The sequence below is a fragment of the Ranitomeya variabilis genome, chromosome 1 (assembly GCF_051348905.1).
Source record: "Ranitomeya variabilis isolate aRanVar5 chromosome 1, aRanVar5.hap1, whole genome shotgun sequence".
Classification (NCBI taxonomy): Eukaryota; Metazoa; Chordata; class Amphibia; order Anura; family Dendrobatidae; genus Ranitomeya; species Ranitomeya variabilis.
In genome coordinates this window covers 1,021,613,471-1,021,640,359 of record NC_135232.1, presented here as the reverse complement: position 1 = coordinate 1,021,640,359, position 26,889 = coordinate 1,021,613,471, and the positions used below count along the sequence as shown (strand labels likewise).

Genomic DNA, 26,889 nt, shown 5'->3' with positions numbered 1-26,889 from the left:
ATTATGTATAAAAAAGGTGAAGATAAAGCGCACAAAGCCTGAAGATAGAAGGGTTTGGTCATAGAGGTTTTTTGAGGCAGAGAAATCCAACATGGGTTTAAGAATCCACATAGAAAAAGTCTTTTTTCCTCATGGCGGGGGAAAACAAAAAAAAAAAACTTCTTGGAGTATGAAAAGCAATGTGTGATTTCTTATTGAAATCAATAATAAGCGTGCTCAAGGAATGTTCAACAAGGTTGTCAAATGAGCATTTTGAAACAGATCTGCATCATAAAAAAAACCTGTAAATTAAAATCTTGTGTGCATGGCAGAGCAGAGTTCATGGAGCTGCGATGGAGACATTTGCGCGACACAAATTTGAGTCGTTATCATGATGCACAACGCAAACATTTCACCTTTTCAGTCAAGTTTTCTCTAACACTTCTACCTACACAAAAAAATATCTGACGTCTTCTCTACCATATTAATACACGACATACATGACAGACAGGTTTTAGAAAGAGTATAAAATCTTTCTTCCAAACGGCCGGTAACAGGGACGACATGTAATGGTTGAGTGCGGTCATAGTGCAGTGTAAGGTTAGCCGTGTTACAGAGCACATTCCACTCACAGGTATGTCATCGCCACACGGACATCGCTGCCCATTCTGTGTAACCACAACATACACAGAGCAGCTTGTTTACCCTGATGTCTCATGTGCTGGGAATGCAGGGAATATTACACAAGGGTTTCACCTACACAGAATCAGCCATTTCATGTAGCAATCACATACAAATGCACAAATATTTACCAAGAACACAAAAATAATGGAATTACTCCCATATGTAGACTGACTAGGTGGATCACTATAGATACAATGTTTTTTAAAGTTCATTTGTCATCAGTGGGTTATGTTGAGTTCTGAGGCTAGTTACCACTAAAGCAGGAACATCTTATTTTACCCTGTTATATCTGGGGTCAGGTCGTCTATGGTCCTGAAAGCTTCCACCAGAACTTTACATAGTATTGGTCCTGCTTTCGGCCTCATTCAGACATTTTTCTTGTACTCAAAAATGGTTTGAGTTCCAGTGTTTGATGCACTGCCCAAACTCCAGTTTAAAAAACAAAAACAAAACAAAGTTTCATCATTTCTTCTTGGATGAAAAAAAACCATCTGATTGCTTATTTCACAGACCCACGGACTTGCGATTTTGATTGAAGAATCTGATCAAGATCAGACAAGTTGTGATATTGGAAACACAACATTGAAGCATAAATTCACAGAAAAGTAGAAGTAAAAAATACCTTTTATTTTACCTTAGTAAAAAGTACACATAAGAACAGTGCCAGGTGAATAATATGACAATCAATATTACAATCAACACAACCAGAGCAGATTTAAATAAGGAGCAAGGGTACACCCACTAAAATGTGCAGCACCACGGAAGCAGCATGGGCATATAGATGGAGGGTACAGGATTAGTAACAACCAATAAATAAAGTATTAAAGTGCTAGTGCATAGAATATCATAATGGTTGTAAACTACTCGCTTCTCTAATGCATATAAGTATCAATAATCACAGTCCATTGGACTCAATCAGCAAGAGAGCCTCTCAATGTCCCACAAAAACAGTGTTCCCATCAAGTCATCTTACCCATGCTTCTATCCATGTGCAAACACACGCGCCACAACGCGCGTTTCGCCCTCGGCTTCCTCGGGGGGCAGCAATTAAGTTGTGATATTGAGCAGACCAACATGGACCGCAAAAAAAAAAAAAAAAATACATGGACATGTAAACAGCCCCTTCGATTATACTAGGTACGAGTTCTAATCCCCTTGAATTTCAGACGTGGTGGTCCTGAATACAGAAACTTCACCAACCACAGTGGTCAACTGCTGCACGATTTTGTTTCACAACTGACTGACCATTGGTCTGCCTAAGCTTCCATTCACAACTACAGCGGGGGGAAAAAAGTAATTAATTATTCAGCCACCAATTGTGCAAGTTCTCCCACTTGAAAAGATGAGAGAGGCCTGTAATTGACATCATAGGTAGACCACAACTAGGAGTCAAAATGAGAAAACAAATCCAGAAAATCACCTTGTCTGATTTGGCGGGATTTATTTTGCTAATTATGGTGAAAAATAAGTATTTAGTCAATAACAAAAGTTCATCTCAATATTTTGTTATATATCCTTTGGCAATGACAGAGGTCAAACGTTTTCTGTAAGTCTTCACAAGGTTGGCACACACTGTTGGTGTTATGTTGGCTCATTCTTCCATGCAGATCGCCTCTAGAGCAGTGATGTTTTGGGCCTGTCACTTGGCAACATGGACTTTCAACTCTCTCCAAAGGTTTCTATGGGGTTGAGATCTGGAGACTGGCTAGGCCACTCCAGGGCCTTCATATGCTTCTCACGAAGCCACTCTTTTGTTGCCCTACCGATGTGCTCGGGATCATTATCATGCTGATAGACCCGTCCATGTTTCATCTTCAATGCCCTTGCTAATGGAAGGAGGGTTGCACTCAAAATTTCACAATACATGGCCCCATTCTTTTTCATGCAGACAGATCAGTCTTCCTGGTCCCTTTTGCAGAGAAACAGCCCCAAAGCATGATGTTGCCACCTCTATGCTTCACAGTAGGTATTGTGTTTTTTTGGATGCAACTCGGCATTCTGCCTCCTCCAAACACGAGGAGTTTTGTTTCTAACAAACAGTTCTACTTTGGTTTCATAGGACCATATGACATTCTCCCAGTAGTCTTCTGGATAATCCAAATGCTCTCTAGCAAACTTCAGAAGGGCCGGGACATGTACTGGCTTAAGTAGGGAGACACATCTGGCACTGCATGATCTGAGTCCCTGGCGGCGTAGTGTGTTACCAATGGTAGCCTTTGTTATGGTGGTCCCAGCTCTATGCAGGTCATTCACTAGGTCCCCCGTATGCTTCTGGAATTTTTGTTCACCGTTCTTGTGATTATTTTGACCCCACAGGGAGAGATCTTGCGAGGAGCCCCAGATCGAGAGAGATTTATCAGTGGTCTTGTATGTCTTCCATTTTCTTATTATTGCTCCCACAGTTGTTTTCATCACACCAAGCTACTTGCCTATTGCAAATTCAGTCTTCCCAGATTAGTGCTGGGCTACAGTTTTGTTTCTGGTGTCATTTGACAGATCTTTGGTCTTCGCCATAGTGGAGATTGGAGTGTGACTGTTTGAGGTTGTGGACAGGTGTCTTTTATACTGTTATAAGTTCAATCAGGTGATATTACTACAAGTAATGAGTGGAAGACAGAGGAGCTCTTAAAGAAGAAGTTACAGGTCTGTGAGAGCCAGAAATCTTGCATGTTTTTAAGTGACCAATTACTTATTTTCCACCATAATTTGCAAAATAAATCTTGCCAGATCAGACAAGGTGATTTTCAGGATTTTTTTCTCATTTTGACTTTCATAGTTGAGGTCTACCTATGATGTAAATTACAGGCCTCTCTCATCTTTTTAAGTGGGAGAACTTGCACAATTGGTGGCTGACTAAATACTTTTTTCCCCCCACTGTACGTACTTAAACACGTACGTGAAAATGGTACCGGTGTCAGTGTTTCGGATCAATGTGGCATCAATGTAAGGTCAACGTGCCATTTTTACCACAAGGGTGTCAGTGTGTTTCACAGATGGATAAATAAGTTACAAAGGCTCCCCTATACTTTGCAGGGTTAAATACGTCATCAGTATGTTTTTCACAGACCTACAGACTTATATCGACCCTTTTCAGTGGTAGTGGAGGAAAACAGACATGTCTCTATGAGATTGGCACATACACACAGTCTGTGAAAAAAAAAAAAAAAAACATGTAAATAGCACCTTAGAACATGTACCCATTATAATCTATGCATGAAATAAAAAAAAAACAGATACACAACACATACGTGCAACATGAATATCTGAATGAGGCCTAAGGCAGCACCACCACAGTACCATCTGGTCATATGCTTACTTCCAGGTCTTACATCAATTATTGGAGGAGATCTCAGGGGGAGGAAAGGTGGCTGGGGTTTGGGGGCTTCAGCAGTAGATAATTTTGTGATGAATTGAGCATCAAGGAACTTCGTTCACAAGTAGTGATTGCCCAATGCAGAGAACCCCTTTAAAGCAGGACAGTTGGGTATTCCGCTGATCAAGCCTTCAAGTTATCCCCGTACCCTTTTAGATATAGGTTCACTTTTATATTAGAAACTTTTACAGACAGAAATTCCATGTTTATTATCTACGAGAACAGATTTGTGAATAAACATAAATTCAGCTTCTCTACAGTTACCAGACAGATGAAAGGAGATTACAATATTAATATACATTAAGGAGTTGCTTATCAGACCCCAGAGACCAAGAAGTCAGTCATTCTTCATCTGAACTATGTCAATCATTCATAGTAAACTTGTATTCATGAGATGACACACAGGCCTCAAACATTAATGCCCATGATGCTTTCAGATGGAGGTCAAGAGACCTGTATTTGGGCTAGGAACCAAAGTCTTTAATGAGTTATCTGTAATGATGAGCGAACACGCTTGGATAAGGTTTTATCTGAACACGCTCTGGTGCAGAGTGTCTTCAGCGAACTCAACCAATATGTTAGAGTCCCCGCGGCTGCAGTTAGACGGCTGTAACACATATAGTAATTGCATAATAAACAGGCAATCCATGCAACAGCTGGGAGACAGGCGGCCACATGCACTCAAATATATTTTTCAAGTACACCGAAGACAGCAACAGAGCGTGCACTGATAACACCATATCCCAGCACGTTCACTCATCACTAGTTGTTTAGTCTTGTGGTGAAAGTCTGCAGTCACTATGTGACTACAGATTTCTTAACTCTCACCACGTTCACTGCGCACCATTAAGATTCTCCAGTGCCGCTGCCAAGACAGGGTAGTCTTGTGACCGCAAATAAGCAATTTTCCTACATCAAGACAGATATGCTCAGGTTTGCTCAATTCACTTGTATTGAGCAATGGAGAGTACGTCTAGTCGTCAAGTGTCATGTATGTGTAAGAAGGAGGACCAGGCCGTGGGTACCAGCTCTGCGCCGTGTACGGAACTGTCGGGGCTGTCACCTCTGTTGTCCGGGGAAAAGCTTAGAGGACCGGACCTACACTTGCATCCGGGAGCAGAGGGTGTGGCTAAGCTAAAAAAGCCACAGCTCGCGGGGAAGCGGTAAGACTTGGCGGGAACAGACAGCACGGAGCAGGGAGAAGCGAGTGCTCCGTCCCTCGAGCACAGCAACAGCGCAAGCCCGCGCATCCCACTGCCACCCGCAGAGACTGTGCACAGAGAAGTGCAGTGTGCCCACTGACCCCGACAGAGCAAGGTGCCGAACGCTTCGAGCCCGTGAGTACCGCTCGTGGGCCACCTGAGAGACACCGGGTGTGTGACCGTTATCTGTGCCCTGACCCCCTGGTGTATATTTGCTGAGCCACGTTAGGCTCAAACAGTGCTGTGGCCAGCACCCTCGCTACTGCATCAGGATATGGACTAGGGGATCAGCGCAGGGTAAAAGAGACTAACCGCTGCCTCCAGAAGACTGATCATCGTTATCTTCAGGACTTCACCGCATCAACCCGCGCCAGCTGTTGATGCCATCGCTTGCCTTGTAACCCCCACAGCCTCAAAACCGACTGACGGGATAAGTTAACCCTATCAGAACTATTACCACTACTATATCCGTTGTTCCTTCAATCATTAGATCTTTACATCTGAACTGCTTACTCTTCCCCATTTAACTGTTTAACCTCCCTGAGTGGTGTATCCCTGTTTTAAGTAAAATTGTTAACCCTTGCTCTGTCTCTTGTCTGTCACTGCATCACGCAACCTGCTCACATATGCAAAATCGAAGGAAGGCATTTTTGTGGGTCCAGATATTTGGAAACTCAAAGGACAAAGTCTGATATATAAGAGAAAAGATATCAAGAGAAGCTATGAAGATAAAAAGAGAAGGCACAAGAATTAATTTCCAATAAAGTTGCAGAATGAATGTTCAATAATTTTTCATATATAATATTGTGTACATTTTGGCTACAATTAAGATTTTCCTTCTTCATCTCGCTTGTACATAATTTCATGTGCGTTTTGTGCAAAATCCGTGATGGTTAAAAATAGATTTTTTTTATTATTTTTAAATCAGGGCATAAGGCACAAAGGTATAAGAAAAAGTAATTAGTACTTAATCAGTGGACAGGTGGTAATTTTTTGTAAACTGGAATTCCCCTTTAAAGTGAGCCCATGATAACAGCATCATAATGAATAATCATGAACACCACAAGGCCTCTCAAAAAGATATAAAGACAGGCCACAAGAATGTATAATTAATAATACATATTTTATTTCAAAGGAAGATAAAAATCTCAACCTTAAATACACAAATACAATATAGAAAGTGCCTACAATCTAACAGATATTTGTATGAGTTTCCATTTGACCTAAGTGTCGATACAAAAACGTATTATTCAGCAAGCCACTTAATGGCTGTTTGCTATATAAGTCGACATGATAGCGGCAACTATGGGAAAGGCTGAAAAGTAAAGTGCACGGTGCATACGTATATGTATAAACAACTGCAGATGTAAACAAAGTGTATTAGGAGAGCCACACATGAACCAGTGCCTAGGGTATACTCCTAAATGTAAACCACCGCAGATGTAAAAACAGGTATTAGGAGGGCCACACACACAAGCCAGTATCAAGATTATACTCATAAATGTAAACGGCCACCCATAGAATTAAGTATTTGGGGATGCCGCAGATAAACCCATATCGAAGGTGTAACCCTACCGCAGAATATAATAATACCTTGTGAAATATCCAACCAAAACACCTGAATAGGGTGTATGGCTGAGCACCGAAGCAGAAACCTAAAGCATGTTTACCGGAATGAGAGACACGAGACCTAGAAACCCCAATGCGCGTTTCGATGAGTATTCTTCTTCCGGGGGCGTGTAGCATAGAGGGAAATGGGAGTGCATTTAAATAGATCCCAGCCAATCAAATCGTTGCAGCCGCAATGTGAATTAACATAGTATGACGAATATAACCCCACGTGGGACCATCGAACAGATGCTGGAATAGCATCAGATGCTAATAAAGTCACCGCGCCGAACCAAGTGCGCAGTTCTGGAAATAGTCAATTTTAACATAAGTGCAAGCTACTAATAAATTAATATATATAAGATAATAACGTGCCATGATATAATTTGAAAGAACCGAAGGGCCGAAAGTAGATATAATTTAACAATTCTATAAAAACAACCCGATTCACAACCGGAAGTGACATGAATCAGACAAAGTCTGATATATAAGAGAAAAGAAATCAACAGAAGCTATGAAGATAAAAAAAGAAGGCACAAGAATTAATTTCCAATAAAGTTGCAGAATGAATGTTCAATATTTTTGCATATATAATATTGTGTACATTTTGGCTACAATTAAGATTTTCCTTCTTCATCTCGCTTGTACCTAATTTCATGTGCGTTTTGTGCAAAATCCGTGATGGTTTTATTATTTTTAAATCAGGGCATAAAGCACAAAGGTATAAGAAAAAGTAATTATTACTTAATCAGTGGACAGGTGGTAATTTTTTTGTAAACTGGAATTCCCCTTTAAAGTGAGCCCATGATAACAGCATCATAATGAACAATCAGTAGCAGGCAGAGCAACAAAATGCTGCAATATACTAGGGGATTGTACACACTTGTTCATAAGTTTTGACATTAATACTCACCCACAATTTACTATATTTGGATGTGCACCAAACTATTTAATCACCACACAAATGTGTTGCGTGAGTTTGTGAGTCAGATCTTAAGATTCCTGCGTGCCCCAGTTAACAATATCAGTCACAGATTAAGGAGTAAGTAAACACTGGTGATATAACCGCACTGGACATGCAGTAATGTCATCAAGTATGAAGTTGTACCAAGTTATCCCCGGCACTCTCTCTTGCTTGGCTACCACTGGCAGTCCCAAATAGAACGAATTATGTGGAGGTGAACAGGCTTGGGCTCTGCTTCATTCAGACAGTGGTGGTGGTAATGTTGTGGTGTGGCCAAAATCAATGTATGAGAGGGAGGCATTTCGCCAGCTTAACCCCTTCCCGACCCATGACGCCTATGCGGCGTCATGGAATGATCGCATCCCTGCAGATCGGGTGAAAGGGTTAATTCCTATTTTACCCGATCTGCAGGGAGAGGGGGAGTTGTACTTCAGCCTAGGGGGGGTGGCTTTGCCCCCACGTGGCTACGATCGCTCTGATTGGCTGTTGAAAGTGCAACAGCCAATCAGAGCAATTTGCAATATTTCACCTATGAAAATGGTGAAATATTGCAATCCAGCCATGGCCGATGCTGCAATAGCATCTGCCATGGCTGGAAATCATGTACTGGCCCCCCCCACCGCCCCCGATCTCCTCCCCAGTCGTCCGTTCTGTCAGGTACCCCCCTCCGTCCCCCTGTTCGCTCCCCCGTGCTCCTGTCCGCTCCCCCGTGCTCCTGTCCGCTCCCCCCGTCCTCCGATCCCCCCCCCTGTGCTCCGATCCAGCCCCCCACCACCCCCTCATACTTACCGAGCCTCCCGGTGTCCGGCCGTGTCCTCGCTGGGCGCCGCCATCTTGGAAAATGGCGGGCGCATGCTCAGTACGCCCGCCGAATCTGCAGGCTGGCAGATTCGTTACAGGTACATTTTGATCGCTGTGGTAGGTTCTACCACAGCGATCAAAATAAAAAAATAATAAATAAACCCCCCCCTTTATCACCCCCATAGGTAGGGACAATAATAAAATAAAGAAAATATTTTTTTTTCTTTTACCACTAGGGTTAGGGTTAGAACTAGGGTTAGAACTAGGGGTAGGGTTAGGGGTAGGGTTAGGGTTACGGGTAGGGTTAGGGTTAGGGGTAGGGTTATGGCATGTGCACACAGAGCGGATCGGCCGCGGATCGGCCGCGGATCCGCAGCGGATCGGCAGCGGATCGGCCGCGGATCCGCAGCGGATCCGCAGCAGATCCGCAGCGGATCCGCAGCAGATTGGCCGCGGATCTGCAGCGGATTGGCAGCGGATCGGCCGCGGATCCGCAGCGGATCGGCAGCGGATCCGCAGCGGATTGGCCGCGGATCGGCAGCGGATCCGCAGCGGATTGGCCGCGGATCTGCAGCGGATTGGCCGCTGCGAATTCGAAGCAGTTTTCCATCAGGTTTACAGTACCATGTACACCTAAGGAAAACCAAATCTGCTGTGCCCATGGTGCGGAAAATTCCGTGCAGAAACGCTGCATTGTATTTTCCGCAGCATGTCAATTCTTTGTGCGGATTCCGCAGCGGTTTACACCTGTTCCTCAATAGGAATCCGCAGGTGAAATCCGCACAAAAAAACACTGGAAATCTGCTGTAAATCCGCAGGCAAAACGCAGTGCCTTTTACCTGCAGATTTTTCAAAAATCGTGCGGAAAAATCTCACACGAATCCGCAACGTGGGCACATACCCTTAGGGTTAGGGTTGGAATTAGGGCTAGGGTTGGAAATAGGGTTAAGAATAGGCTTGTGGTTAGGGTTACGGATAGGGTTAGGGGTGTGTTGGGGTTACAGTTGTGGTTAGGGTTGGGATTAGGGTTACGGTTGGGATTAGGGTTAGGATTAGGGTTGGAATTAGGGTTACGGTTGTGTTGCGGTTAGGGTTGTGGTTAGGGGTGTGTTGGGGTTAGGGTTGTGATTAGGGTTATGGCTACAGTTGGGATTAGGATTAGGGGTGTGTTGGGGTTAGTGTTGAAGTTAGAATTGAGGGGTTTCCACTGTTTTAGGCACATCAGGGGTCTCCAAACGCAACATGGCGCCACCATTGATTCCAGCCAATCTTGCGTTCAAAAAGTCAAATGGTGCTCCCGCCCTTCCAAGCCCCGACGTGCGCCCAAACAGTGGTTTACCCCCACATTTGGGGTACCAGCGTACTCAGGACAAACTGGGCAACAACTGTTGGGGTCCAATTTCTCCTGTTACCCTTGCAAAAATAAAAAATTACTTGCTAAAACATAATTTTTGAGGAAAGAACAATTATTTTTTATTTTCACGGCTCTGCGTTATAAACTTCTGTGAAGCACTTGGGGGTTGAAAGTGCTCACCACACATCTAGATAAGTTCCTTCGGGGGTCTAGTTTCCAAAATGGGGTCACTTGTGGGGTGTTTCTACTGTTTAGGCACATCAGGGGCTCTGCAAATGCAATGTGACGCCCGCAGACCATTCCATCAAAGTCTGCATTTCAAATGTCACTACTTCCCTTCCGAGCCCTGACGTGTGCCCAAACAGTGGTTTACCCCCACATATGGGGTATCAGCGTACTCACAACAAACTGGGCAACAAATATTGGGGTCCAAATTCTCCTGTTACCCTTGTGAAAATAAAAAATTGCTTGCTAAAACATCTTTTTTGAGGAAAGAAAAATGATTTTTTATTTTCACGGCTCTGCGTTGTAAACTTCTGTGAAGCACTTGGGGGTTGAACGTGCTCACCACACATCTAGATAAGTTCCTTGGGGGGGTCTAGTTTCCAAAATGGGGTCACTTGTGGGGGGTTTCTACTGTTTAGGCATATCAGGGGCTCTGCAAACGTAACATGATGCCCGCAGACCATTCCATCAAAGTCTGCATTCCAAAACGTCACTACTTCCCTTCCGAGCCCCGGCATGTACCCAAACAGTGGTTTACCCCCACATATGGGGTATCAGCGTACTCAGGAGAAACTGTACAACAACTTTTGGGGTCCAATTTCTCCTGTTACCCTTGGGAAAATAAAAAATTCTGGGCTAAAAAAATATTTTTGAGGAAAGGAAACACATTTATTATTTTCACGGCTCTGCGTTATAAACTTCTGTGAAGCACTTGGGGGTTCAAAGTGCTCACCACACATCTAGATTAGTTCCTTGGGAGGTCTAGTTTCCAAAATGGAGTCACTTGTGGGGAGTTCCTACTGTTTAGGCACATCAGGGGCTCTGCAAACGCAACCTGATGCCCGCAGAGCATTCCATCAAAGTCTGCATTTCAAAACGTCACTACTTCCCTTCCGAACCCCGACGTGTGCCAAAACAGTGGTTTACCCCCACATATGGGGTATCAGCGTACTCAGGAGAAACTGGAAAACAACTTTTGGGGTCCAATTTCTCCTATTACCCTTGGGAAAATAAAAAATTGTGGGCTAAAAAATCATTTTTGAGAAAAGAAAAATTATTTTTTATTTTCATGGCTCTGCGTTATAAACTTCTGTGAAGCACTTGGGGGTTCAAAGTGCTCACCACACATCTAGATTAGTTCCTTGGGAGGTCTAGTTTCCAAAATGGGGCCACTTGTGCGGGAGCTCCAATGTTTAGGCACACAGGGGCTCTCCAAACGCGACATGGTGTCCGCTAATGATTGGAGCTAATTTTCCATTCAAAAAGCCAAATGGCGTGCCTTCCCTTCCGAGCCCTGCCGTGCGCCCAAACAGTGGTTTACCCCCACATATGGGGTATCATCGTACTCAGGACAAACTGGACAACAACATTTGGGGTCCAATTTCTCCTATTACCCTTGGGAAAATAAAAAATTCTGGGCTAAAAATCATTTTTGAGGAAAGAAAAATTATTTTTTTATTTTCACGGCTCTGCGTTATAAACTTCTGTGAAGCACCTGGGGGTTATAAGTGTTTACTATGCATCTAGATAAGTTCCTTGGGGGGTCTAGTTTCCAAAATGGGGTCACTTGTAGGGGAGCTCCAATGTTTAGGCACACAGGGGCTCTCCAAACGCGACATGGTGTCCGCTAACGATTGGAGCTAATTTTCCATTCAAAAAGTCAAATGGCACGCCTCCCCTTCCGAGCCTTGCCGTGCACCCAAACAGTGGTTTACCCCCACATATGAGGTATCGGCATACTCAGGAGAAATTGCCCAACAAATTTTAGGATCCATTTTATCCTGTTGCCCATGTGAAAATGAAAGAATTGAGGCTAAAAGAAAATTTGTGTGAAAAAAAAGTACTTTTTCATTTTTGCGGATCAATTTGTGAAGCACCTGGGGGTTTAAAGTGCTCACTATGCCTCTAGATGAGTTCCTTGGGGGGTCTACTTTCCAAAATGGGGTCACTTGTGGAGGAGATCCAATGTTTAGGCACACAGGGGCTTTCCAAACGCGACATGGTGTCCGCTAACGATGGAGATAATTTTTCATTCAAAAAGTCAAATGGCGCTCCTTCCCTTCCGAGCCTTACCATGTGCCCAAACAGTGGTTTACCCCCACATGTGAGGTATTGGTGTACTCAGGAGAAATTGCCCAACAAAATTTAGGATCCATTTTATCCTGTTGCCCATGTGAAAATGAAAAAATTGAGGCTAAAATAATTTTTTCGTGAAAAAAAAGTACTTTTTCATTTTTACGGATCAATTTGTGAAGCACCTGGGGGTTTAAAGTGCTCACTATGCCTCTAGATGAGTTCCTTGGGGGGTCTAGTTTCCAAAATGGGGTCACTTGTGGGGGAGCTCCAATGTTTAGGCACACGGGGGCTCTCCAAACGCGACATGGTGTCCGCTAAAGATTGGAGCCAATTTTTCATTGAAAAAGTCAAATGGCGCTCCTTCCCTTCCGAGCCCTGCCGTGCGCCCAAACAGTGGTTTACCCCCACATATGAGGTATCAGCGTACTCAGGACAAATTGGACAACAACGTCCGTGGTCCAGTTTCTCCTTTTACCATTGGGAAAATAAAAAAATTTTCGCTAAAATATCATTTTTGTGACTAAAAAGTTAAATGTTCATTTTTTACTTCCATGTTGCTTCTGCTGCTGTGAAACACCTGAAGGGTTAATAAACTTCTTGAATGTGGTTTTGAGCACCTTGAGGGGTGCAGTTTTTAGAATGGTGTCACTTTTGGGTATTTTCAGCCATATAGAACCCTCAAACTGACTTCAAATGTGAGGTGATCCCTAAAAAAAATGGTTTTGTAAATTTTGTTGTAAAAATGAGAAATCACTGGTCAAATTTTAACCCTTATAACTTCCTAGCAAAAAAAAAATTTGTTTCCAAAATTGTGCTGATGTAAAGTAGACATGTGGGAAATGTTATTTATTAACTATTTTGTGTCACATAACTCTCTGGTTTAACAGAATAAAAATTCAAAATGTGAAAATTGCGAAATTTTCAAAATTTTTGCCAAATTTCCGTTTTTTTCACAAATAAACTCAGAAATTATCGACCTAAATTTACCACTAACATGAAGCCCAATATGTCACGAAAAAACAATCTCAGAATCGCTACGATCCGTTGAAGCGTTCCTGAGTTATTACCTCATAAAGGGACACTGGTCAGAATTGCAAAAAACGGCAAGGTCATGAAGGGGTTAAAGGGAACCTGTCACCCCTAAAATCGAAGGTGAGCTAAGCCCATCGGCATCAGGGGCTTATCCCCAGATGTATCCTGAAAGATGAGAAAAAGAGATTATACTCACCCAGGGGCGGTCCCGCTGCGGTCCGGTCCGATGGGCGTCGCGGTCCGGTCCAGCGTCTCCCATCTTCTTACGATGATGTCCTCTTCTTGTCTTCATGCTGCAGCTCCGGCACAGACGTATTTTGTCTGCCCTGTTGAGGGCAAAGTACTGCAGTGCGCAGGGAAAGGTCAGAGAGGCCCGGCGTCTGCGCACTGCAGTACTTTGCCCTGCCCTCAACAGGGCAAAGTACACCTGCGCCGGAGCGTGAAGACAAGAGGAGGACGTCATCCTATGAAGATGGGAGGCCCCGGACCGGACTACGACATCCATTGGATCGGACCGCCCACATGAGTATAATCTAACCTCTTTTTCTCATCTTTCAGGTTACATCGGGGGCTTATCTACAGCATTACAGAATGCTGTAGATAAGCCCCTGATGCCGGTGGGCTTCGCTCACCTTCGATTTTGGGGGTGACAGGTTCCCTTTAATAATAAGAAATAAGAAGATAATAAGAAACTTACATATAATCCCCTCTCTGCATTTAATGTAAAGCTTGATTCAATTCTTAAAAAGGCGGCATTATCACCAAAGACCTGGCTTCGGCACTAACAGTGAAGGAACCTACTATCTCAACACTGCACCTCTTACCTAAAATTCATAATGATATGAGGTCACCGCCCAGCAGACCTATTGTTTCTGGGAGGGGGAATTTTTTAGAACATGTCAACATGTGGATTGATTACTATCTTCAACCATTAGTGCTCAATCTCCCTTCGTTCCTTAAGGAAACTGGGGATTTGTTGAGCAAGGTCGAAGGTTTGTGCTTAGAGGGTGATACTCTTCTGGCTTCAGTTGACGTTGAGTCCTTCTATACCACCATTCGCCATCATGACGGCCTTTGCACTGTCCGGTTTTTCCTGGGTACACCCACCCTCCGAGTACCGATGAGACACCTCATCTTGGAGCTTTTGGAGTTCACTCTCACCCACAATTTTTTTGTGTTCAAAGGATCACTCTACCTACAGCTCCAGGGTACAGCCATGGGTGTGGCCTTCGCGCCATCCTATACTAACCTGTTTCTGGGGCTGTGGGAAAGGAATCTTTTCCTGTCAGACAAACAGGGGTCAATGGATCGTGTCCTTTTATGGACGCGCTACATAGACAAAGAAGATGTCGTCAGGCAGGGCACTTCCGTCGACCTTCTGCAGTTGATTTATATCATCCCTGAAAGACAACAATCTAAATATACGTCTTACCCCGGTCTGGGATCCTGAGAAAATTGATGTTCTAGATGTTACTATTTGTAAGGATAGATCCGGCCTAATTCAGACTGATATTTTTCATTAAAAAAAAACAGCTACTAACACCCTACTTCATGCCTCTTCTTGCCATCAGCACCATATGATCCAAGCTATCCCAAAAGGACAATTCCTCCACCTTCGTCAGATTTGCTCTACGGATGCAGATTTTGAAATCCGAGCAGAGGAGTTGCAATCATGTTTGTTAGCAAGAGTGTACAGTGGGCGGAGTATCAAGAAAGCATACCATCGCGATTAATATTCCAGTCGTAATAACCTATTGTATAAAAAGACAACCAATAGGCCTAATATCAATGGTATAGCGAGATTTATTACATCCTATAATCCTCAACATGAGAAAGTGCACTTAGCTATCAAGAAGGCTTGGCCTATCTTGAGAGTTGATCCGATCATCAAAGAATTCCTCCCCAATAATCCATCAATTACATTCAGATGGGCCAAAAACTTACGTGACCGATTAACGTGTTGCCACTACATTGGTCAGTCAGTACCAACATTCCTTGATAGGACGCGGCTGGGGGGTGGTTGTGCACCGTGCGGCAGATGCGTCGCCTGCCCCAATATTGAGAGATGTACCTCCATTTCAAATTCTGATGGTAATAAATGTTTCGAGATCAGACAACACATCATGTATCTCTAGGTATGTTATTTATTATGCCACCTGACCGTGTGGACTGATATATAGGGTTGACTACTCGGCAACTCAAGGTTCGTGTCAGAGAACATGTGCTGGGGATACAGGCGGCGGCTGCATGCACGGACATTGCCACCCTCAAAACCCTGCCGCGACATTTCAGAGAATTTCACCAATGTGATGATGCGTTACTGAGGGTGCGTGGTATCGATATATTGAATATTAATATTAGGGGAGGTAATCTCTCTAAACTTCTGGCCCAATTGGAGACCAGGTGGATCTGGATATTGCAGACTATCCACCCAAATGGATTAAATGAAAATATATCTTTTGCTCCTTTTCTGTGATCCCTTCTTGTCGTGCACTAATGTGGTAACGGCTTATGAAGTGCATTTGTTTTAATAGTTTTTATTCTGATTGTCTTTTTACTTATGTATGGATATTTATAAATTCTGTTGGACAATAGAGGATATGTTTGAATAATAAAGTACAGTTTGGAGAAATTCTTCAGCTATGCCGACTTTATTCCCTATTTCGGATTCTTCTTCATAAAATATCTACAAATCGTCCCGTTTTGAGTGTAGGCCTTATTTGTTGAGAATATATGTTGTTTCTAGGGTTGGGGATATCTGAGTACAACATAATATGTTTTTCTATGTATAATTTTGCACTACTACGCAGATATTTGAATTAATATAGTATGGCCTGTACATTTCACAAAATAATTTAGATATACAGTATGTGACATGGAGATACTACATTTGTATTAATTTTTGCATATATTTTTCGCATTTATTCAAAGTATGTTATTAACAGTCTATTGTCAGATATTCATATGCTGCTTGTTAATCCCGCCGAGTGCAGCGTCCCTGCCACCCGCCAGTTTCGGAAACACGGGCCCCACGTGTTTCCGAAACTGGCGGGTGGCAGGGACGCTGTACTCGGCGGGATTAACAAGCAGCGTGACATGCAAGTACGGCACTTCCGGCTGCTGCTGGATAAATAGACGCTGCATGGCGCATTCTTCCTGCGCCCCCTGAGGAAGGAGCTGGGTGCTCCAAAAGGCGCGTCGGGGTGGGCTGTGATCCCCCCACTGCTGCACACACCAGCTACTGTTATTTATTATGAATAGCGTGACTGAGTGCTGGTTTGATACCGACATTTATATCATGTAGATACTAATTTCGATACACCTGCGGCCTTCTAGCCAATATAATCAGTTATTGGCGTGTCGATGCAGTGGTGGCTACCTATAGCCCTTTTTAGATGTACTGCCATTTAGTGTTTCACAATTTCCCCCACCTTTGCTGCTGTATCTGTCCCATTTATGTATTAATATTATATTGAGCATTTAATAAAAATGTATACATTTTATGGGATTCTATGACTGCGTGGTTGTGGTGTTTGATATTTACTCAGACAGGGCTTTGCACAGCCGAGTTCTCAGAAGCGATGGGGGAGGGTAGAGTTGCACCACTGTTTTGACTGTCAGATCTTTTGGAACTCCTAAAGTGAACCCGCAGACCCACGACAACGAACCTCCCAAGGGTGAGCTGGCCTGGTGGACCACCCCCAATACAGGGAGTGTTAGGGGCAGGCCCGAGGGAGACTATTGCCGCAGAAGCTGATACCCAGGGACAGGAAGTAGGAGCGGAAAAGACGCAGAACTGGCTATAACGGAGACTAAATAGGCAGGGTATGGCGGAGACACAGGACCGGCAGGGTATGGCGGAGACACAGGACCGGCAGGGTATGGCGGAGACACAGGACCGGCAGGGTATGGCGGAGACACAGGACCGGCAGGGTATGGCGGAGACACAGGACCGGCAGGGTATGGCGGGTATGGCGGAGACACAGGACTGGCAGGGTATGGCGGACGCACAGGACAGAGCAAGGCACAGAAGGACCTGGGTCAAATGAGGACAAATGACAATCAGGCATAGAGTAGAGGAAGGAGTTACCTTAAATAGACCGAGTGCTGCAGAACTTCCGGGTCAAGATTCTCCAGAATCTTAGAGTGGAGGAACGGAGCAGCGTCTGCAGACCAGAGAGAGGAAGTGCGCAGTGAGAGGCGCACACCCGACGAGAGCTAAGGACCGGCGACGAGTCAGGAGAAGAGACCGGAAAGCACGCGCACACCGCTGGAGCACGCCGGGACGGGTAAGTATGTCGGCGCGAAGAGTGAGCGGCAGGCGCGGCGGCAGGAGCAGCGGCAGGTGACGCCGTGACATTGACCCTCAGCAATCAGCAAATTATTTGCTATCTTATGAATGGGGATAACGTAAAAATAAAAAAAAGTTTAATAAAATTCTTAAACAGGTGCTGTCACTAGATAAAAAGTGATCAGCTTTTGTTCTTATTTTATTCCTGCTGTTCCCGAGTGTTCTGTTTCCATGAATCAGGAGCGTCTGACTCCAGCACGCCTCCTCATCATGACCATGAACAATGCCAGTCTTGATCTATTGGGCCAACTACCGTAGGTTCTTTGCATTTGCACAGGAAATGATGATGGTTCGCACACATTTCTTTTGCTGGTACATGAGCTTAGACAAATTGAGTTGAAAATTTAAGAAAAGTAAAGTATCTATCCTCATGCAAGATGTGCCAAAACTAACAGTATGTGCCATTCTAAATTTGGAGCATCTTGTGGTTATGGGCTTTACGAAATCCAACCATTCGGGTCTGATACACTTGTGGATTCTGTATATGCTAAAAAGAGTCCTGCTAAAACTTTACTTGAATAGTATAGTACACAGCCATTTCTTCTATTCCAGTATGCTGACATATACCAGCCAGAGGAGAGATGTAACTAAAGGAACACTCAGGCGAATGATAATGATAGTTTCCTCTATTTGTAAGGTACAAGAGGTAAATATTACCCAAAAAATATAACCTCAAAAAAGGTCAAAAAATTAAAAAGGAACCTGTGAGCTCTTCTACCCCTCCACAACTTTATATGAGTCCATTGTTCCATAATCTCCCTGTGACATACACTTATTACACTTATACACTAGGTGTGAACAATAAAGTTATAAACCTTTGCTTGAACTATACAGATTAGAAAGGGCTAGTCCAGAGCAATGATTCCCCCAGACTAGTCAGGCAGAGGATCACGTATGCACATCCAAGGTGGCGATGTCAATATCAGGTCTCCACAATTCTCAACACGTGTGTAATGTTTTGCCTCTGTAGTCACGCACAGTGCGTCCATGAAACCGGGAAGCTTAAACCCTGTTTCTACATGCATGACCAGGGAGGCAAGTTTTGAGATTTACAGGGACCCAATAATAACATCACCTCTGCGCTAGGTGTTAAACACCCCCTTGGTCGCATGGTTACAAGACCCTAGGGGGAACTGGTATGGTTTATTCAAAACTTAGAGACATGGAGGTAAAAAGTCCAAAAATAAAATGTAACAGATTTTATTAAATTGTAACACCAAAGCATACACATATACAAACATATGTACAGACAATATTGATAGCGAGGAGACTCCGCTATTAAGGCTTGTGGTCCATAAATCAGTATTTGGGCAGGAAGAGTACACATTAAAAAATAAGCAACTACGTAATTAGTATAAAAGATATAGTTGTCATGAAAAGGTGCTAAATGCAGATGAACTAATTCAATGTCAAACCACTCAATAGAAGGTAAACATTATTACATATCAGGGTAGACAAATAGCTAAACTCAATAAAAGACTGCATAATTTTATGCATAAATAAACAACGCATCCAGCACCAAACACACACACACACACACACACACACACACACAGCTCTTGTCCATATTGCCCCATATGTAGTGCCACGCCAGCAGCCCCAATACGTGTTTCGCATGGGCTTCCTCAAGGGGATAATGACATCACCTCTGTGCTAGATGTCAATCACTCCCTTGGAAGCATGGTTACAAGACCCGAGGAAGGACTAGTATGGGAGCATTAATGACCCACAGACTAGTCCTGGCTTATATGCACACCGGAAGCCAAATTTTATACTATTTTTCACAAACAAAAAACAAATCACACATGAAGGGTTTATTATAATACAGCAAAGGGTATGTAAAGTCATAGTTGTGGGTTTAGATGGGTAGGGACTCATCTGAATAGAGGAAATAAATCAGACTTCAGCGCTAGTCAAATCAGCTCTTTTCTGCGGAGGATGCTGGATGTATGGCTTAGGCTACTTTCACACATCAGGTTTTCAGTGTCAGGCTAAATCTGACAAATGTTGGAAATACTGGATCCGGCGCAGATTGTGAAAAACTGATGCGACGGATCCGTTTTTTTGACGGATCCAGCTAGCACATCTAGATTATTGGATAAAAAAAAAAAATTTGGACCATGCTCAGTTTAAAAAACCGGATCAGGCTGCCGGATCCGCCTTTTTCAGGATCCGGCACCTTCCGGCTCCCATTCTAGTAAACAGCCGGAAGCGCCGGATAGGGCGCTTCAGGCTTTTTCTCCAGAGACAAAAAACGTTGCTATGGACCTTTTTTTCAAGAAATCGGAAGCGGCAGATTTGATGGATCCGGCGAAAACCGGACGAAACGCAATGTCATCCGGTGCAATCCAGCACTAATACAAGTCTATGGAAAAAAACCTGATCCGGCGGCAACATTCGCCTGATCCGGTTTTTTGAAAATTATCCGTATTTAGCGTGACACTGAAAACCTGATGTGTGAAAGTAGCCTTAGTTCAACATCAAGGTCTGACCCATTCTAAGGTAGATGATGCAGAGAATGAGTCTGGTTTAGGAGTGGATTTGTGATGAGCGAATATACGCGTTACTCGAGATTTCTCGAGCATGCTCGGGTGTCCTCCGAGTAGTTTTTAGTGCTCGGAAAATTTGCTTTTCTTGCCGCAGCTGAATGATTTACATCTGTTAGCCAGCATAAGTACATGTGGGGGTTGCCTGGTTGCTAGGGAATCCCCACATGCTGGCTAACAGATTAAATCATTCAGCTGCGGCAATAAAAACTAAATCTCCGAGCACTAAAAACTACTCGGAGGACACCCGAGCGTGCTCGGGAAATCTCTAGTAACGAATATATTCGCTCATCACTAGTGCTGATCTGTGCTCGATAGCTAGCTCCCTTCATGCAAGTCAACTTTTTATCTATCTGGTCAACCCTTTTAATATTAGGAAGAGCCTGCTACGCACCTTGGGGTACGCCATTTATGCGTACTCTAACACAGGAGCTCAGTTCATGGTGGCAGTGTACCCACCTCCATACAGTAGTAAAATGTGCAGGTAAACCCCAAATGAGTAAGCATGGAGACAGCAGAGACAGAGGTAGACTGGCATTAAAAGGGTATTGCCATCTCCAAGATCCTATCCAAACATGTAGGTGTAATAATAATGTTAGCAAATACCTCTAATTAGAAATCTAGTATAATTTTGTGCAGGCATTACAGGGCCTTGGGTATGCTTGGTTATGGCTAGAGTTGAGTGATTTTTTTCAAAATTTGGTTCCGATTATGATCGGCACCCAATATTGTTCTCCGTATGGTCATCCGTGTGTAATGCGATTTTCTCGCACCTATGTATCGGTATGACATGAGTATGGCTTTACATTTCTCACTGATTTCCCCCATTAAATTTAATGGCTCAATTTAATGGAATGAGGAAAATGTGTGCATATTTGTCGCCAGCTAGACAAATGCTCCGTGTGGTGTCCAGGTTTTTCCTGGCACCCATAGGCTTGCATTGGCGAGTCTCAGACAACATACGTGCACAATCGCAGCATGCTGCGATTTCACTCGTATGCTGAATACGCCAGAGAAAAATAAAAATTAAAAAAACAGTGATGTGAGCTGCCCCATAGATTAACAGCGGTCCGAGTGCTATGCGATGTTTTCTCACGTAGCACTCGTCCGTATTCTACACTAGTGTGACTCTGGCCATATCCCCATGTTCGGCCGATAATGTAGCATGTGTTTGGTCAGCTTTAGGCCGAGTTCACATGGGAGCCTTATATATTGTAGGGATTCACTCTGGTAGGCATTAGGCCTTAGGTAGCATTCACACAGACAATGCAGTTTTGGGCCCAACAGTGCAGTTTTTATTGCTTTCCACAGGTTGTACAGCACCAAAACAACAAAATCAAACATGATCCATAGCCTTGCCCAGGCGCTAACTAAACAGTACAGACCCTGGCTACTCGTACACGGCTGAGCTAGCCCCAGCTAGAGCAAACAAAACAGCCATTGTCCATAGCAACCACTGATACTTGCAGTTCTCTGCACACGACCTGTGCAAACTCTTTCAAAGCCGGGTACACTTTAGCGTTTGGCTATGTGCACACGCTGCGGATTTTTCTGCAGATCCGCAGCAGTTTCCCATGAGTTTACAGTACAATGTAAACCTATGGGAAACAAAATCCGCAGTGCACATGCTGCGGAAAAAAACGCGCGGAAACGCAGCGGTTTATTTTCCGCAGCATGTCAATTCTTTCTGCGGAATCCACTGCGGGTTTACACCTGCTCCAATAGGAATCTGCAGGTGAAAACCCGCAGAGGAAACCGCAGAAGAAACCGCGATAAATCCGCAGTAAAAACCGCAGCGGTTTTTCACTGCGGATTTATCAAATCCGCAGCGGAATATTCCGCATTGGAATCCGCAGCTTGTGCACATGGCCTTTCAGTCAGCAGAGTGTTGCTGCGGACTTCTTTCCTTAAGCTCCGCCTACTCCGCATGCGTCCTACATACCCATCTTTAACACTGGGTATGCAGGGACATGCGTTGTATGCGGATGCATCCGCGTGAGTCGTTTTGAAGTACCCTCCGGACGCATCATGTTGCATTTTCTTGCGTTTGGCAGGTACATCAAATCGACGCACGTGGACGCATCCGTATGGACACATGTGGAAGTAGGCGGCGCTTAAGGAAAGAAGTCCGCAGCACCAAGCTGCGGACTGATACGCTAATTTGAACCTAGCCTTAGAGAGGGATTCAGACCTCTTACATCCATTTATTAAACACTAATAGTCCTTAATGATATAGAATGGTACTTCAAACTACATGCAACAACACTTAACCCAAAACCGTGAGGTAAATAAATACGGTTGAGAAATGAAGTGATCCAGGATATTTAAAAAAAAACAAAAAAAAACAGTATTTCATTGTACTGTTATTAGCACCCCCCCAATTAAAAGTGCATTTTGCTACTATTGATTACGATAGTTCAGCGTCTCCTATACGGCATGTTCTGGGTTTTTTAATGATATATTTAACATGTGTTTAAATAAAATATTGCTTTTTATTTCATGGATCGCTTCTTTACTCAACCGTTTTTACCTCATGGTTTGGATTTCGTGTTCTCAGCTACATTCAGCAGAGTAAGGCTAGGTTCAAATCGCATTAGGGCATTCCGTTAAACGGATGCGCTAAGTATGAGTCCCAAATTGTCTATTTTTGCGATTGCATTATTGCATGGTACCATTGCGTCGGCATGTGTTAGCAATAGAGGTCTATGCACAGCGAACGCTTCCGTTCGCCGTACCGTACCCGAAAACGCAGTAGTCCGCGTTCAAAGGTGTGTCACAAAGTAACGGACCATCGCTAATGCATGCCGATTTTGACATGCGTTCGGATGCGTTAGGCTAATTGAAGTCTATGGGCGCGTTAACGGATCCGCTTCATCGCGTTAGTGCCGCATAGAAACGAATCTGTTAAATGGAATGCCCTAACGCAATGTGGACCTAGCCTAATTAGGGAAACACGGCACTTCTGGTGGTGCACAAGTAAGATAACCAATCAGTCAGCTGTGATGTAGAAATACTTCGCACTCGTATAGGTGTGTTCAAGAACTTATTTATTGAGTGAAGAAATTCCAGAAATAAATGAGACGTTTCGGTCAATACCTGCATCTCCCAGCAGGACAATGACCCCAAACATACTTCAAGAAGCACCCAGAAATAAATGGAAACAAAAATAGTTTGATGGTTCTGAAGGGGCCAGCAATGAATCCGGAACTAAATCCCATTGAATACCTGTGGAGAGATGGCACCCTGCAAATATGAGAGACATGGAGCAGTTTAGGAAAGAAGAGTAGTCCAAAATTCCAGTTGAGAGGTGTAAGAAGTTGAGGGTACATACAATTTTGCCCAGCTCATTTTTACAGTTTTTGTGAAAAATCAAGACCAATTTGCTTTTTTTTTTTCCTGGTTTTTTATTTGTGTTGCTCCAATACATACACAATTTTCTGGGAGAAATAATTCACTTTCTGGAACAATTTCAAGGGTGCCAGCACTTGTATGGTCTCCCTTCCTTTGAGCTGGATATTACATTTAAACAGCTCCCCGCTAGCTGTGTGCCCATGTTTGAGACCAGGTCCTGCTCAGCCTTCATTCACAAAGAACGTCACTATGAAGCATGGTAACGTTTTAATACTAGAGGTTAGGACCATCCCAAATTTGGGTACACCTTGACGTTGGTGGGATGGCTTGACTTTATTTTTTTAATCAAAGACAGTGTTTATTAAGTGCCCAATGTTATGTATATGCACTATTGACTTTACTTACAGGGCATTTGTTCATTTTGTTTCTGTCTTGGATTTTGCCTACACTTTTGGTCATATACATATTATACACACACATCCCCCGTGTACATATATGCAGCGGCAGGAATGTGATAGGATCAGGAAATCCTTTCCAAATTAATACACCTTTTTGGATGCAGCAGGTCAGAAAACCATACCGGCCTACAGAAGAGTTGAACATCTCCTTGATCTATAATGATGAGCAAAACTGACTGCGGGAAAAAACATCATTGGTAGAGTTCTGGATAAAAAGATCTCGGCTTGCTGACATTTACAGTACATGGGTCACTATGTTCAAGCTTGCTTTAGCACTGGCAGCAAAGTGTGATGACTATGACTCTGTCCATCATAGCAATCACTAATCGCTCAGCACTGGCAGCAGTTTGGAAAATTGTAAGGTTGTCTCAAACCTCGGCCACTCGCAAAAAGCCTTATGATTGGTTATGGAAACGCTGATGGCCAGGACAGTCCCGGCCTTTTCTTTTCTTCATTACCTGAGCTAACCCCTCCATTATACACATATTGTTCAACTAGAACTTATAACGAGAGGCAGCAGGTGTCAACCCAGAGATCGTGCTCTTACTGCCCACAGCAACCCATCTAGGTAGTGCATGTGGCCCAGTGTGCCATGTACAGGCAAATGTCTACCAGCCAAGAAACAATATCATTGGTCGTAAGTGGGTTCTTTCCATAGATGCCCCAAACACAAAAATTGTGAAAAAAAATACTAAATCCAACAAGTTTTTACTAAAATAATTTTGAAAAAAAAAAGTATGTCTAAGGCCTCATTCAGATGTCACTTTCTTGCATAAGAGTGCCATCCGTACCTGTACCTACAGCAGTGAAATGGAGTCCGTGCAAAATCGTAGAGAAGTGTCTAATTTTGATCTGAGTGCCAGAAAGAATTGGCAATACAAGACTATGGGTCCGTGAAAGTCAGGCAGCACTTGGTGACATCTTCACGGACTGTTGCATATAAAAAGAATGTAGAATTTGTTTTCCTTCTCGTGCACGAGAAAAACTGATGACACTCAGACCAAAAATCACTGATCAAACTGGGTCAGCTTCACGTCTGTACGAGACCCAGGACAGAGTACAGTCTTCTGGTGTAAGTGATGACTATCCGGCCCAGACATACGGGAAGTGGTTGGCACATCCACAGAGGACATTCTCCGCAATGCCCACCGGTTGGCACAGGGGAACCCTACAACGGTCGCTGCAGAATGGGTAGTCCCAGTACTCCTGTCATGACAAGTTGTATGGCATGGAGGAATCTGGTGACACGGGTATGTGCGGTGACGGAGGCACATTACTGACATATATAGCACACAATGCTGGCGGGGCGGTATGTGACCATGACGTGCCCCAGGGGCCACCACTAATATTGGGTGCTGGCCTGCCATGCTTTACTGGGCACAACACTGCATGGTGGAGGATGCAGCTGGCCTGGCACCATAACACGTCCCTATCACATGGATTCCACTTTTGGGGCCTTTTTACAAAACAAGCCCTGGTGGGCGCTGTCACGTGACACTTGTGGGCATACGCCCCAGATAATGTTATTAACCAGTTGGAGGGCAGCACGGGGTGTAGGGAGTGTGGGAAAGCTGCGCCCCCTCCTCCGCCCCAGTAGTCACCGGCCTCTAGGTTGCCTCACCACATTTTTCCCTCAGAGGCCGACATTCCTGCGCCGGCTCCTCCTCCCCTCATTACCCAAAGTGACTGCTCCATGTGCCTCCCGGCCGACCACCACCCCCTGCCTGCCGCCTCCCCCGGCCTGCCTGCCTCCTCCCCCGGCCCTGCCTGCCGCCTCCCCCGGCCCTGCCTGCCGCCTCCCCCGGCCCTGCCTGCCGCCTCCCCCGGCCCTGCCTGCCGCCTCCCCCGGCCCTGCCTGCCGCCTCCCCCGGCCCTGCCTGCCGCCTCCCCCGGCCCTGCCTGCCGCCTCCCCCGGCCCTGCCTGCCTTTCTTCCCGAGCTCCCTCCCCCTCCAGGCTCAGCTACAACATAACCGTATAACAGCTGCTACATTGTAACCACGGCCCCTGTAATGTCCGCTGCAGCCGTGAGCAGCGCCCAGGAGGGCCACACGTCACCTACCTGTCCCGGGGGTCGATCCAGCTGGTCTGCCTGCTCTTGTGGTCGATGTAAAACACCTTCCCGTCGTAGTCTCTGGCTTCTTCCCAGCCATCCGGTAGAGGCAGCTGCCCATTCCCCTTCCTAGGCATGATCAGCCCCTGCAAACTCCTCCATAAGTCCAGAAAGGGGCTGGAGAGCGGCCGCCGGGGCTCGCAGCAGACACCGGGAGGAAGCCCCTAGCGCCGGGCACCCCCCGCTCCGCTCGCCAGCATGTCTGGGGGCCGCACTGGCAGCTCCCGGCCCGGAGTTCGCACAAGCAGCAAGGAGCCGTCTGGCTTAGGATCCGGGGAAGCCAATAACCTCGGCCTGTTCCCAGCCACAGGCTCATTAGCATGAGATTAGCATCCGTCTCATCTGCATGCACATTCCACACTCCTGCATTCCTCAGCGCTAACCCCTCGTGTGCCGGGCGGCGGCGGCGGCTCCGGGGACTGGCAGGGCAGGGCCGCCGGCTGCTGCTGCTGCTGCTGCTGCCGGGAGGGAGCACACTCTGCAGGACGCGGAAACTTTATCCCAGGCAGCAGAGAAGTTCCTGCCCTGCCAGTCACAGGGGGCCTGCACCACGCACGGGCTCCCAGCGTCAGAGTACCTGACACCCGTGTCTGCACGTCTACAAGTAGCAGCCATGCTGTCGTCCCCGCGCCCACAGAGATTATCACCCCAACAGTGAACCCCATTAAGTCCATTTTCATGTTCCCATCTCGGTCTTTGCTCCCTGTACCTTTTATATGTTTCCATGTGAGAGCTTGTTTTTTTGCTTTGCGGGACATACTACTATATATACTA

General features: G+C 44.9%; 1 protein-coding gene across 1 annotated transcript in view; it reads right to left on the bottom strand.

Moving 5' to 3' along the window:
- Positions 1-26,397, bottom strand: part of WWC2 (WW and C2 domain containing 2) — a 245,839-nt gene extending 219,442 nt beyond the window's left edge. The window contains exon 1 of the mRNA XM_077279557.1: positions 26,065-26,397. Within this exon, the coding sequence (XP_077135672.1) occupies positions 26,065-26,192 (128 nt within the window). The 5' untranslated portion in view covers positions 26,193-26,397. The remainder of the gene's footprint in view (positions 1-26,064) is intronic.
- Between the last annotated feature and the right edge of the window lie 492 nt (positions 26,398-26,889).